This window comes from Gopherus flavomarginatus, chromosome 10 (genome assembly GCF_025201925.1).
Source record: "Gopherus flavomarginatus isolate rGopFla2 chromosome 10, rGopFla2.mat.asm, whole genome shotgun sequence".
NCBI lineage: Eukaryota > Metazoa > Chordata > Testudines > Testudinidae > Gopherus > Gopherus flavomarginatus.
The window spans coordinates 61307449-61321439 of record NC_066626.1 but is presented as its reverse complement, the minus strand read 5'-3'; the positions used below and the strand labels follow the sequence as shown (position 1 = coordinate 61321439).

The 13991-nt window shown below is 41.7% G+C and overlaps 1 protein-coding gene across 5 annotated transcripts in view; it reads right to left on the bottom strand.

Annotated features, from left to right (window-relative positions):
* The window catches only part of LRP1B (LDL receptor related protein 1B), a 1302041-nt gene that overhangs the window by 227051 nt on the left and 1060999 nt on the right, over window positions 1-13991 (bottom strand). For all 5 annotated transcript variants that reach the window (XM_050969143.1, XM_050969139.1, XM_050969140.1 and 2 more), the window contains one exon: window positions 4565-4687. In XM_050969143.1, coding sequence (XP_050825100.1) covers window positions 4565-4687 — 123 coding nt within the window. The remainder of the gene's footprint in view (window positions 1-4564; window positions 4688-13991) is intronic.

Sequence of the window (13991 nt, the reverse complement as noted above, 5' to 3'; positions counted from 1 at the left end):
ATCAACAAAGATCACATGAGGTGTCGTAGGGGAATATAGTGGAGACACTTATCTGCTTCTCTGTGATTCAGGCTATGTCTACACTACACACCACTGGTGGTGGCACATAAGATATTTGTAACTAAATTCTGCAGTGAAAAGCAGGCTGGTGGAGATAGCTGGGAAAAGCTTCAGCAGCTCCCCATTGCTGAAGCCTTTCACTGAGGTGAGGAAAGACTTTGACAAGGGGCAGGCAGTAGGGAAAGGCTGAGCCTTTCCCAGCTACCTCCCCCTGCCAGAGCCTCTCCCTGCAGAGAAGAAAGGCTCCCAAAAAATGGGAGTTGGCATAGCCTTTCCCTCTGCAGGAGTTTTTCACTATGACAGGGGAGGCTTCAGCAGTGGGGAGCTGGCAGAGTCTTTCCTTGCTGCCTCCCTACTGCTGGAGTCTTTCCCTGTAGCAGGGGAAGGCTCCAGCTGCAGAGAAGCAGCAGGGCACAAGCCTGCTAACGACAACTGTGTTGACAGAAGGCACGGCTTAGGCAGGTAGAGAGCATGTAGGTACATACCTACACCCTTCAGGTGTGTCTTTACTCACCTAAGTCATCCCTTACTGGCTACATTGCTATTTATACTCACACTAAGGGGACTACGTGGATATGTATTCTACATGCCACCGAAAGAAGTGTGCAGGGTAGACATATCTTCAGCTGAAGACAATAAAGAGTAGTCCACTTGCAAAGGGTTGAGAGAAGGGCTGACAAAGCTGGAGTACTAAGCTGCACATAAAGTCTATGGGCAGTCAAAACTTGGGAGACTCCCAGTATTAAAGATATTTTAGCACCTGGTACTGATGATCTTATGTTCAGAGCTGTGAATAACACAGGTTTTCAGGCTCCTCCAAAACAAATCTCCTGTTTCCACATATTTAACTGGTACCAAACAGAATGGCAACACAAGCATCACAACTAGAGTGGAGAATAAAGGTATGGAGCGTGCCACTGTTGATACCACTGATTTACTCAGTACTGAAAGAAGTGGCAAAACTGTTGCAACATTGATGCTACTGTAGCAAGCACTGAAACAATCTGTACCAATTTAGTGTTGGGATGTGGTACCACAGCGTCAGTACAGAGATCCCTCAGACTTTCTACAGTTGTCATACTTGGCCATGGAATCTCCTTAGAATGGAAGCACTGTGAGGATTTAGACCTTTTCTTAGTGGAGTTTTTTTTAGGAAATCAACTACTCACTTTCCCTGAGGACCGGTGCTCTGTTTCTCAGAGACCTTGTTCGTCCTACCAGAGACTGAGGTTGCAGTTTTGGATAATGGAACCCTGGAGCTGAAAACAAACTGACCAGCGCACTTCAGAGCACCTCTGGTCAGAAACACTGGGTCTCAAGCCCAACTCCTGGAGCAGTAAAGAAGAAACATCTGCAAGTGCACTACTGTGGCTTCTAAAGTCTCTTTTGGGCACTTGCAGATGGTACTTCTGCTATTCTATTGTATTATGTGTAGCTTTTTACACTGTACTTTCCACTGTTGTATCTAAACACCTTCCAGAAGTACTTTAAGCAACACGATTACACATCTGTCACATGTTGTTTGTTCTGTATTCCTCACCTTGGAGAAAAAGCACTTGCAGAGGAGTGTCTTGTTCTGATAGGGTTTTTGTTTGTTTGTTTCTTTTTTTGCTGGGAACATGAGACTACCCCAAACAGAAAAGGGAGAAGGGGCAATGCTTAAATCCCAGAGAATTGGGGTTACACACTCTAAAGTTCTGGTACCTGGAAAAAAACATCTATTAGAGTAAAAAACTTAAATTTTCCAAAGGTATGCCAACAGGCAACTAATCCTACAGCTAGCTAACTAACTCTAGATTTAAAAACAACTAATATATACAAGAAGCAAAGAAAGTTAGGTAAAGTAAGTGAAAAAAGACATGGACACTAGGTAGCTCCATTCTGCAAAGGTGATGAGACTGGAAGGGATCATTGCAGCAGAGAAACCTGAGAATCCAAATGCCTCAATGATTTTGTGATGGGGCATATGCCCCACACAAGCCCATAAAGGGTTAATAGAACAGGCAGCCAATTGGAGACGACCCTAGAGAGGATGTGCAGGAGAGAGCCAATTGGAGAGGGCTACAAGGAGCAGAAAATCAGGACCAGACTGGCCCATATAAGAAGGGCTGCAAAGGGAGAACTGGCTGCCTTGCAGGTGGAAGGCAGCTAGCACCTTGGACAGAGCAGTCCTAGGCAGGATCAGGGGAGTGAGAGCAAGCTCCCAGCTGGCATGCTGAGGCCCTGAGACAAGGGCAGAGAAGGTGTTGGGGCTGCAGAGAAGTGACCTAGGGAAGTAGACTGCGGGGATTTGAGGGGACACAGCACGGGGCTGCTATCTAAAGGGTCCATGGGCTGGGACCCGGAGTAGTGGGTGGGTCTGGGTTCCCTTCTTTCCCTGCATCATCACGGAGGAAGTGGCTAGACAGGGGACTATGATTAACCCACAATGGGGGAGAACAGAGTGTGACACAAACGGAGGGCTGTGTCCTGTAGAGGACGCTGTGTTCTTTGGGACAACATGCTTCCTGGAACAGATGTGATGGTGGTCAGATGTCACCAGATGAGGGTGCACTGGTGAATTAAGCTAATTCCCAGGACAGCCAGCAGGAGGTGCCATAGTGGTAAGTCGAACCCTGTCACAGCTTCATTGTTTCCCAGGACAGGTCAGACTCAGAGAGACTGAGAGTATAAAAGAACTATTCACTACTGCCCCCAAATTAAGAAAAATACATGGTTTAAATGAACAAAGGTGAGTAATAAGTGAATCACTGAACTTGCTCTACTGCCAGAGGCAGAACTTTTGCTCTGCAGAAATGAAGACATGGTCTTGCTCTGGATTTTCTATAGCAATTACATTAAATTAACGCCAGCATTTATGCAGACTAGGCACAGCCCATAAATCACAAAATATGGAAGAAGTTACACTCCAGAAAGCTAGATCAGCGTACATGGTTTCTTGACTTACATTTATTTACTGATCAATTTATCATAGAATCTCAGGGATGGAAGGGACTCCAGGAGGCCATCTAGTCCAACCCACTACCCAAAGCAGGACCAATTCTGTCATAAACAGATAGTTAAGGGTTAATAGAACAGGAGTACTTCATGTCTCTTTTGCCTGTAAAGGGTTAACAAGTTCAGTGAGCCTGGCTGTCACCTGACCAGAGGACCAATCAGGGGACAGGATACTTTCAAATCTTGAGGGAGGGAAGTTTTTGTGTGTGCTGTTTGTGTTTGGTGGTGGTTCTCTCTGGGTTCTCAGAGGGACCAGACGTGCAACCAGGTTTCTCTCCAATCTCTCTGATGCAGTCTCTTATACGTCCAGAATAGTAAGTACTAGGTAGTTGAGGTGAGTTAGGCTTATGTTTATTTTCTTTATTTACAAATGTGTATTTGGCTGGAAGGAGTTCAAATTTGTATTTTTCTGAAAGGATTTTAATTTGTACTTGTATAATTAGGCTGGGAGGGTATTCCCAGGTCTATTGCTGAAAGACCCTGTAACATATTCCATCTTAAATTTACAAAGATAATTTTTACTTTTTTTCCCTTTCTTTAATTAAAAGCTTTTCTTGTTTAAGAACCTGATTGTTTTTTTATTCTGGTGTGAGATCACAGGGGATGGGGTCTGGATTCACCAGGGAATTGGTGGGGAGAAAGGAGGGAAGGGGGAGAGAAAGGTTAATTTTCTCTCTGTGTTAGGATTACTTTCTCTCTCAGGGAGAGTCTGGGAGGGGGAGAGAAAAGGAGGGGGGAAGCTGAATTTTCCTCTCTGTTTTAAGATTCAAGGAGTTTGAATCACACAGTGATCTTCCAGGGTAACCCAGGGAGGGGAAGCCTGGGAGAGGCAACGGTGAGGGAAAGGGTTTACTTTCCTTGTGTTAAGATCCACAGGGTCTGGAGGGTCCCCGGGCAAGGTTGTGGGGGGACCAAAGTGTACCAGGCACTGGAATTCCTGGTTGGTGGCAGCGCTACAAATACTAAGCTGGTAATTGAGCTTAGAGGAATTCATGCTGGTACCCCATCTTTTGGATGCTAAGGTTCAGAGTGGGGAATTATACCATGACAAATTCCCAAACAGATTTTTGCCCCACATCTCTAAATGGCCCTGTCAAGGATTAAACTCATAACCCTGGGCTTAAACAGGCCAATGCTTAAACCACTGAGCTATCCCTCCCTCAGGATAAAGTTACGTCCAGTATAAATCTTACACTGAACAACCATTTAAGTCACAGAATTTGGCTCCAGGACACAATTATTTTGAGTAGTTCTGGATGAATTATTGCATTTCCAGTCTAGAAATTTTCATTACGTTGCAGAGGTCTCAGTTCTCAGATTTAATCAGGTCCATATTAGCTGAGAAACAGAAATGGATTTTGGACTTCTATTATGAAAAAGAATCATTAACCACATTTTAGAGATTTAATAAAGAGCAGACACAGTATTTTTTTCTATCTGATCTTACTCTATTTATTGTAATACTTCCCTAATTCTAGTAATTACATTGTTATTAGTTCCCAATTACCTTTATGTCACTTCCATTCAAAGACATTCTGTTTATTCTGCTGCCATTTGGTCTGCTGGAATCAATCCAATAGATGAACTCTTCTCTATAATCAAAGTCTATTGCAATCACATTGTTTAGCCCCTAAAAAGGAAAAGAATCAGGTCCACTTTTTCTCATATTTTTGAATACAGAATATTTGATGGTATGCAAAATACAAAGTAATCACTGTATTTATTATTACTGAAATCAAAAGATGTACTATACTTACTGTATATTTATGTAGTACTTACGCATTTTATGTTTCCATATTTTATTTGTAAACATAATCATAATAGTAAACAAAACTGGGAACAATAGCAAACTATGGTACAAAGAGCAAGAAGTCTCCAGCTGAGACAGGCTTTATTGCTTGAATGTCTGCCAGGTGTTTTACACCTGCCAATAACTTGATGTTATCTGATGAGATGGGAAAAGGAGAGAAGTGGTATGCTAGATGAAGCTGATTGAGTTCTCTCCAGTATATGTACAAGATCACAAATAGCACTCCCTGGCCATTTGGAATTTTCTTGCAAAATGGTGAATTTTGCTATCTTGGAGAGTGGAAACTTGTATGATTTTTTTTTTTGCAGCCTTCATTGCCTAGTTTGGTTTTGAACTGCCTAGTTTTGGTTTGATTCTGAACAGCCTTGAGAAGGACGAGCTGAAGTCTGACCCCAATTAGTGTCAAAATAAAGGGATTTTGTTTCTTTTATCTTCTGCTTAGTCTTCAAATATGTGGAGGTTTGCCTATCTCATAGAACTGGAAGGGACCCTGAAAGGTCATTGAGTCCAGCCCCCTGCTTTCACTAGCAGGACCAAGCACGGATTTTGCCCCAGAATCTCAGGTGGCCCCCTCAAGGATTGAGCTTACAACCCTGGATTTAGCAGGCCAATGCACAAACCATTGACCTATCCCTCCTCTCTTTCTAGGCTTTATTTAAGACCTACTTCACTCTTTGAACGAGAACAACAATCAGCGCTTGTTTGATTTGAATGTTCTATTTCCAGGAATGGAGACATAATATCCTTCTTCTTAATAAATGGTGAGGAAGACTGATGACACAGAAATGAAGTTAAAGACTATGTCAAAGATGAAATATTTTATGAAATTGTTTTGGCTGAGTGCATAGGAAAGCATAAGGGCTCCCTAACAGCCAGATGCTATCATGATAGGTATAGGCAAACAAGCAAACATTGCAGAGACTCTTCTCCTGAAAGTCCCATTATGATAGCAATGATTGATGGAGGAAGATTACATGACCATAGCATAGATATGCCTGGAGTTTTGGAAGCTATGTATAGCATACCAATGGGACAGCATCATTAAACCAATCAAATTGTCGTCCTGGGTGGCAGATGAAGGAGAGACTTTTCATGCCCATAATCTCCTAATTAAACAAGGTTCCTGCCTTTCTAGATAGGAGAGGTCTTAACTGAGCTCTAGAAGCAATGTGTAGGGAAGAAACCAAGAAGCAGAAAGGGCAAAGCCTTCCTGTTGTTTGAGACTGGGAAAGCCTTGCCTTAAAATCAAAGCATAACCTCCTAACATTCTAACATGTCACAATGATGGGACCACAATTATCTTCAGATTGTAGAAGGATGGATCCATATTATTCTGGGTAAGAGGAGACAGAGCACTAGTGCTGTGGAGGGTGGTGGGACAAATGAATTAACTTTTCTCAATGACACTATCTGTAGTGTTGGGCACTTAACAGTCCACTGGGCATGAACTGAAGAAGTTTAGGAGTGGACGAGAGGTAGCCATTCCAAAAAGCTGTCCATTAGCTGAACCATAAACCCTGAGCAATCACTCGATTAAAAAAAGTTATACCCATAGCTTTAATGGTTGTTGTCCAATACGAGGATCCCAACAAGTCATTTCCTTTAAAAAATGTTTTGTTTTTCATTTTGTGGGCAATTCCTCCCAGTATCTGACAAAGAAAATGATGTCCCAAGGTCCTCCCTCCATCTTGGAATTCCACTAGTGATGGAGGGAGTGTAGATGTGGATTGGAATCCTGAATCATAGCCACTGTGCCTGCATTGTGAGAATTGGGAAATATCTGTATTATTTTTACAAGCATCACATGTTGCTGTGTGATATTACCATGCCTGAGTGCACAGTTAGATCAAAAAGAGGTTGGTTGTTAAAGAAACCACACAGGACAGCTGAAACAATAGCTTAGATAAGGAGCATTCTTTCAAACAATAGCCAGATTCATAGCTGGGCAGAGGGACTTCTCAGTCACAACCATGAGGAAGGGCTGTTGGTCTAAGAGAGAGATCAAAAAGATGCCCCCAGCAGAAAGAGAGGGGAGAAGTGGTCACCTCAACTTGTAGATGTCACAAGGAGAAACAGAAAGAGCATGCTTCAGGTTGACCCAGAGAGAGACTGATTAAGAGCTAGGGTCTGCATCAAGCAGGTTACAACAAGACAATGAGGGAACTTAAGGCTAAGGCAGGTCCACCGACGGATCTGAGGGGAATGCCAGTCATGAGTAAGGCAATATGCATATAGAACTATGTTATTTTAAATACACTTCTCTAAAAACATGTGCCCTTTGGCCAAAACAAATCATATTTTGTTTCAGAGAACATGTCTCTGTACTGTATAATATCACTGTTCACAGTCTCCTTAAAGAAAACTTGCAGATGCTAACCCCTTGGGGCTGCTAGGAATCATTGTTGAGTGCAATCTGGGGAAAACAGTCAGGGAGTGGTTGCTGTGTGGTGACCCATCCCAAAGATAAGTGGAAGCATGGTCTTGCCATTTGAAAGGGGTGCTCTCAGAAGGCTGGAAAATGGGTATCATCAAGGGCAGCCTGTGCAGAGACTGTGAAATATATCATGACTTCAACATCTGAAAGGCTTGTTTCTCTCTTGTTGGTGAGATTCATTTCTGCAGAGGGAATACCTCTGCCAGTATTGTGATCACTTCTGAGATGGACTAACAGCTGAGAAATTCATTTTTCTCAAAGTTCACCAGAAATTCAGATGGGCTACCAGCTAAACCATGTCCCAAACTATAACTATTGCTTCTTGTAAAGGTCATGCAAGAACTAGTCAATCGTTCATGCATTGCAGATCAGAAATCTGACTATGAACAGCTGCAACTACCACAGTTAGGAACTGAGATGAGTTTGAAGTATAAAGTGGCACATTGGAAATGCTCCTAAGCACGAATAAAGGACAGATATTTTTAATGGTCATTTTACACACAGCTGCTTACCTGTTCTAACCATGGGTAAAAGTTGTCTCTTAATGGCGACCACTGTATGACTGAATAAGACCTCAGCAATCTTAAACTAAACATCCAAACTAATGTGTTGGAGTATGTGAAAGCTGCTCTGAAATTTTCTCTGAAATGCTGAAAAATAAGTCTCTTCCACTTAATAAGGGGAGGGATGGGAAAGTGAATTAACCAAGCTTTTTGTGTGAGAGCTGAACACAAGACCCTGAAGAAAATGAGATCAACTGCTGCTCATTGGTAATATTGTTCCACTAATAATGCATGGGGAATGGGGTGGAGAATAACTCCTGGAATCACAAACTTTCCATTGCCATCTTAGTGTCATCAGCCAGCTTCAACCTAAACTTGGATTATTTGGAGATGTAGGTCATTTGTATCTTTGGTCAGAAGAAGATTCTGTCTGGAGTATTTCTGAAGATCCTTGTTATAAGAGAGAAAATAGGATATACAAGGCTTACGTACAATGTAAAGGAATTCTTTTGATTCTTCAGGTATTAAGGTGGTTCCATGGAATCAGAAAAAAAATCTAGTCTTTTAATGAAGTGGTAGTGAGTGGCTGCTTGATCTGCAAGTTTTACTGCAATGCATTATTTCAGAGTCCAACCTATGTGACTGTCAGTCAAAATGTAGGGAGAAAATGTGACTAAATCAAAGAGAACAATATTAAAAGAATTCTGAGCTGTTGGATTGTATAGTATTAGCCCCCCTTCCCCCCAAAAACCCCACAGTGATACAACCAGAGCTTTGGCACAATAGATTACTGAAGTGAAAGCCACATTACCCTCAGTTACCAAATTTTTTTTTAAAGTTTATCTTCAGATTTCTGCTACAGGGGCACAGAACAGTCTGCAGATAAAGAAGACTTCTTAAGAAAGGTGACTGAGGCTGTATGAATACAAGCCTAAACCCCTCACATTTTGGTAATGGGTCTAGTTGATCTAAGAATGTGTGAAAAATAGGCTCTGCATCTGGATGTTCCAAGTTCCCATAAAATTTCCTCAGTATCCAGATTGTTAGGGAACTGTCTTCTGCTCATCTCTGTTTAATTTTTTCTTTGGATCAAGTAACATGGAAAAGGATACCAGGATTATCAGAGCTTCAACATCTTCAAGAAAAAGTGGCCTAGTTTCATTTGGAGTGGGAAGACAGGAAGTGTACATCTCTGCCCATAAAACATCTCTCCTTCCTGCTCTGAAGCATGGTTCAGCACCCTTATTTCCTCTTGGTCTAATTAGTTGTCGCTGTTTCTGGTAAAGGGTAGGGAGAGATTTTAAAGTGGTATTAGCTATGTGATGGTATCCATGAACTTCCCTGCCCGTTGACCTTCCCTCAGTGTAGGGAAATCCTGGAGGTTTGATGATGGAGGGAGCAGGAATAGGAGGGTAAAAGAACATAGGAAGGGAGGACAAAGATGCACTGGTTGTATGTATGGGAGAAGGAGACAGAGAGGGAGAAGAGCTGATGCTCAAATGGAAAGAGCTGCATAGCAATTTAGTGGACATTGAATGAAATCCAAACTCCTAGTTCCTCGTGAACATTTACTGAACAGCTATTAGGCTAGGGAAACACAGATCTTACAGGTAGAGGGGAGTAGTTGCCCATCTTTGTCAGAGTCTTGCACATCCCTTTAGTCAGAGCTGTAAACTCACTGTCTCCTAGGTGTCCCCTTCAATGTCTAAGAGACACAGAGACACAATGGCCAAGAGACACAATGGCCAAGAGACACAGAGAGAAAGGGTACGTCTAGACTACCCGCTGTTTTGGTGGATAGTGATTGATTCCTAGTCGACTCCGGAACTCCACCAGGGTGAGCGGCGGTAGCAAAGTCGACGGGGGAGCCGCGGCCATCGATCCTGCGCTGTGAGGACGGGAGGTAAGTCAGAATAAGATACGTCGACTTCAGCTACAATATTCCCATAGCTGAAGTTGCATATCTTTAATTGACACCACCCCCACAGTGAGCCCAAAGAGAGCTATCTAGGCAGGAGGGACAAAGAAGGAGCCTTGAAGAGGAAGATATTTCACTTGTTCACTTGTTCTGCTGGTTCAGCCCCCCTTTCCTCTTTTTCAAATCCAGATTACTTTAAAGGCACCATCATCCTGAGGACAAAGGCCGGTAACTTCTCAGAACAGCAGAAGTAGAGCTCAGACTACTGTAGGCCAGAGGCTGATGGAAGAGAAAGTGGATAAGGAACAGTTATTTACTTATTCCCATAATACAAGAACTAGGGGTCACCAAATGAAATTAATAGGTAGCAGGTTTAAAACAAATAAAAGGAAGTTCTTCACACAGCGCACAGTCAACTTGTGGAACTCCTTACCTGAGGAGGTTGTGAAGGCTGGGACTATAACAATGTTTAAAAGGGAACTGGATAAATTCATGGTGGCTAAGTCCATAAATGGCTATTAGCCAGGAAGGGTAAAGAATGGTGTCCCTAGCCTCTGTTCATCAGAGGATGGAGACGGATGGCAGGAGAGAGATCACTTGATCATTGCCTGTTAGCTTCACTTCCTCTGGGGCATCTGGCATTGGCCACTGTCGCTAGATGGATACTGGGCTAGATGGACTTTGGTCTGACCTGGTACATTCGTTCTTATTTTCTTATGTTAAGATGTAGGAGCCAAAATTCAGATGTCCTCTTTTGTTGGAGCTATCTGGGCTCTAGTATAATAGTGAGGGGGGACTGTTAACTCCAGATTGGTGGAGCCCTGAGGACAACTGCCAACACCACTCATACAGAAAACTTGCATTTTTGCTCCTGATTGTAATATTGGTGTAGGAAGGAAAGAGAGAAGCAGTGACACCTTACCCAAAAGTAATGTGAAGGTTTTTCAGAAGAAGAGACACACTTCACATCATGTTGTTTGCTAAGCTCTCTAACAGAACTCATGTACAGTCAAATATTTAATGCAAGATGATTAATTTGGTACATACTCCTGTGTGAAATTGAACACCTTCCCTGTGACATTAAGATATACAAGTCAGGAAAAAGCATAGCTCCGTTTACTGCTACTGTTAATTTCTATGGAGACAGGTTTTGTAGTATTTTTAATTATCTGATTAGTTCTGAAACAAATACAGTATTTATTAAAAATGATTTTGAGAATAAAATCCATGGTAATTAATGACATATAGATGACAAATAGCTGCAATGATATAAAAATGCCGAAAAAATACCTCTGTCCTTAGTAGGTGTCTGTGTTTCTATTAATGAAGTTTTGCTCAAAGAAAGACTAAGAATAAAATATTTTGACTTCTAGTATATTTACAATAATTTAGACTAAGTATGGATACTTTTAAGTGTGTATGTCTGCATCATTTACAGTATTGTAAATTTTGGATCTTGTCATAAATTGTGTGAATAATAAGATGAAATGTAATTAGCCCAAATAATACACAGAGAGAGAATGGTTACTTGCCTTCTTGAAGAACAACGGTTGTTCAGTGTAATGGTGTCAGATACACCAGTACTGAAGAGATTTCCCTAGCAGTACCCACAGGGGCAAACAGACATGCACTCTGGCTTTTTGCATGGTCCAGGATGAAGACATAATGGATGGAGCTGCCCTGTAACATCCTTCAGTTCCTTTGAACTAGACTCTAGATGAATGATTCTGATGTTTTGAGGAAGGAGGTTGGGCCATATAATTAACATATGCTACACATCTTGAAGAACAACAGTTACAGAAGAAAAGTAACCGTGTTTTCTTCTTCTAGTGATTGCATATATCCATTACGTTGAAGGTGACTCCCAAGTGTTTTTGGATGGAAGTGGAGCTAGGACTGAAGGATTTCTTTCCCCATCAATCACATCTTCCCTTGATGCAGAAGTAATTGCACAGTGTCAAGTAATGTGTAAACAAAGGACCATATCAATGCTCTACAGATGTTCACAACAGGAGTGTTTCCCCAATGGACGCCGATTGTGCCCTAATTGAAAGTGTTGAAAGCTTCTCACGGAAGATAACAGAACAACACAGCTGGTAATCCATTTGGAGAATTGTTGTGTTGTGACAAGATGACTTCTCATTCATTCTGTATAGTGTAGAAAAAGCTGGGAAGAAGCCTGAAAGTATGGAAGTTGAAAGTACATTTGATGTACGGAGTTTTTATTCATCTTTGTGAACATGTGGTTTTGGGGGGAAAAGGGCTGGTAAGTATATCGAGTGACTGAGGTGAAAATCTGAGGCACTACTTTGGGAAGAAACTTAGGGTGTGGCCTGATCTGCACCTTGTCCTTGTAGAAAATGGTTTATGTAGGATCTCTTACCAGGGCATGTAACTCCACCATTCTCCTCGCAGAGGTGATGGCTACTAAGAAGGCTACCTTCACTGAGAAGCATACCAATAAGCAGGATGCTAAGTACTCAGATGGAGGTCAAATAAGAGCTGATAGCACTAAATTTAAGTCCCAAGGTGGAGTTTGATCCCTGATAGACGGGAAACAGCCTGGCTAGATCTTCTAGGAAACTGGCTGTCACAGTATTAGAAAAAAACAGTCCTTCCGGTAATATAAGGGTGAAATGCTAAAATTGCAGCCAGATGCACCTTAATGGAGCTGACTACCAGACCTGACTCTTTAAAATGTAAAAAAGAGAGTTCAAAATATTTTGAATTGTAGATGGCGTAGGAGATGTACTGTGGCAAGCATCCCAGATGGAGAAATATTTCCGTTCACTAAAGGCACAGGTTTACAATTTTTTTTTTTGCTGTGCCCCTCACTTCAGAGATTCATGTCCCATGTGTGCCTCCTTCTTTCTAAGAAACAGCTGGATATATGTTACCTATGTCCCAAGGTAAAAGGAAACTGTCTGAGATGTACCTGAGACTGTTACCTGTTCTTGAACTGAATTGAGGACATTTCCAGTTCTGGTAAGTTGTGAACAAATCCAGTGTAGGAACTCCCCCTACTTGAAACACTGATCTTTGAATGGTTGTGTTGACAGACCATTTGTGATCCAGGTTGAACAACCTACTCAGGCGGTCTGCTAGGACATTCTGAACTCCATGAGAGTTAATGAATTATGTTCTGCATACAGAACTTAACAATCTCACTGCCTCCTGGCACCCTTCTGCTTGTTCACATAAAACACCGCTGTGCTGTTGTCGGTGAGCAACTGGATAGTCCTCCTCTGAATGTATGCCAGGAACTGCTGACACTCTGTGGATATTGTAAGCAAACTCAAGGAAATTTAGGTTTAATTTGGCCTTGTGAGTGAACCTAAAGCCATGAGCCTGCAGGTTGTCCATATGCCATCTCCACCCCATAGTGGAAGTGTCCATTACCAAGGTAATACAGGGGAGAATCAGCGAGAACGGGACTTCCCTGCACATGTGTGCAAGGAGTATACAGAACAGATATGTCTTAAATGATTAACAACTACAGATTCCTTCTGGCCCTGATGAAAATTAATAAAGCTATCCACCTCTGTTTATCCCAGAATAGGATCTGCCTAGGAAATAATTATAATGAAGGAAAGTGTTGACATCATTCAAGACACTTTGTCTAAAGACCCATATTTAGCCTAGGTCAGAAATTCCTCTTCCCAAGAAGAGAAACTAACATGGTTAAATCAGAGTATTGTTAATTATGTAGGCATTAATCTCTCATACTTTGCAACTTCTTTCTCCCTCTCAATCTAGCTAAAAAGAACTTCAAGTTACCAAGAAGGGTGACACTCTGCTTTCCTGAGCAAACTAGCACATTGCGAATGAATAAACAGATGGGTGTGAAAACTTTAAGTTAAGCAATCTAGAAATGTGGTTGCAAGATTAAACATAAAATTGGGCAAACTACCTGTTACCCCAAGAAATCCAAGCCACATTTCACCCCAATGTATAAACTGCACATTGCTTTCCTTGCAAAGAAAATAAATCCATGGATAATCTGTCTCTCACCCCAGATTAGAAGCTGCACATTTGCTTGCCTTGTGAGTTAGCACTACATCCTTCCATATGTGAATAATGTCTTGTTCTATTATAAGTCCTAAATAATGTGAAATGTTTATGTACAATCAAAAATGTATGGAGTATGTCCTCCCAATTTACAAGATTATAAGGATTTTGTTGGTTTGCATTGTAACTAATTATTGCACTTTAGATATAATAGGAATTTTCAGGCAGAAGGAAGAAGGTATGTTAAAAGATATCAACTAA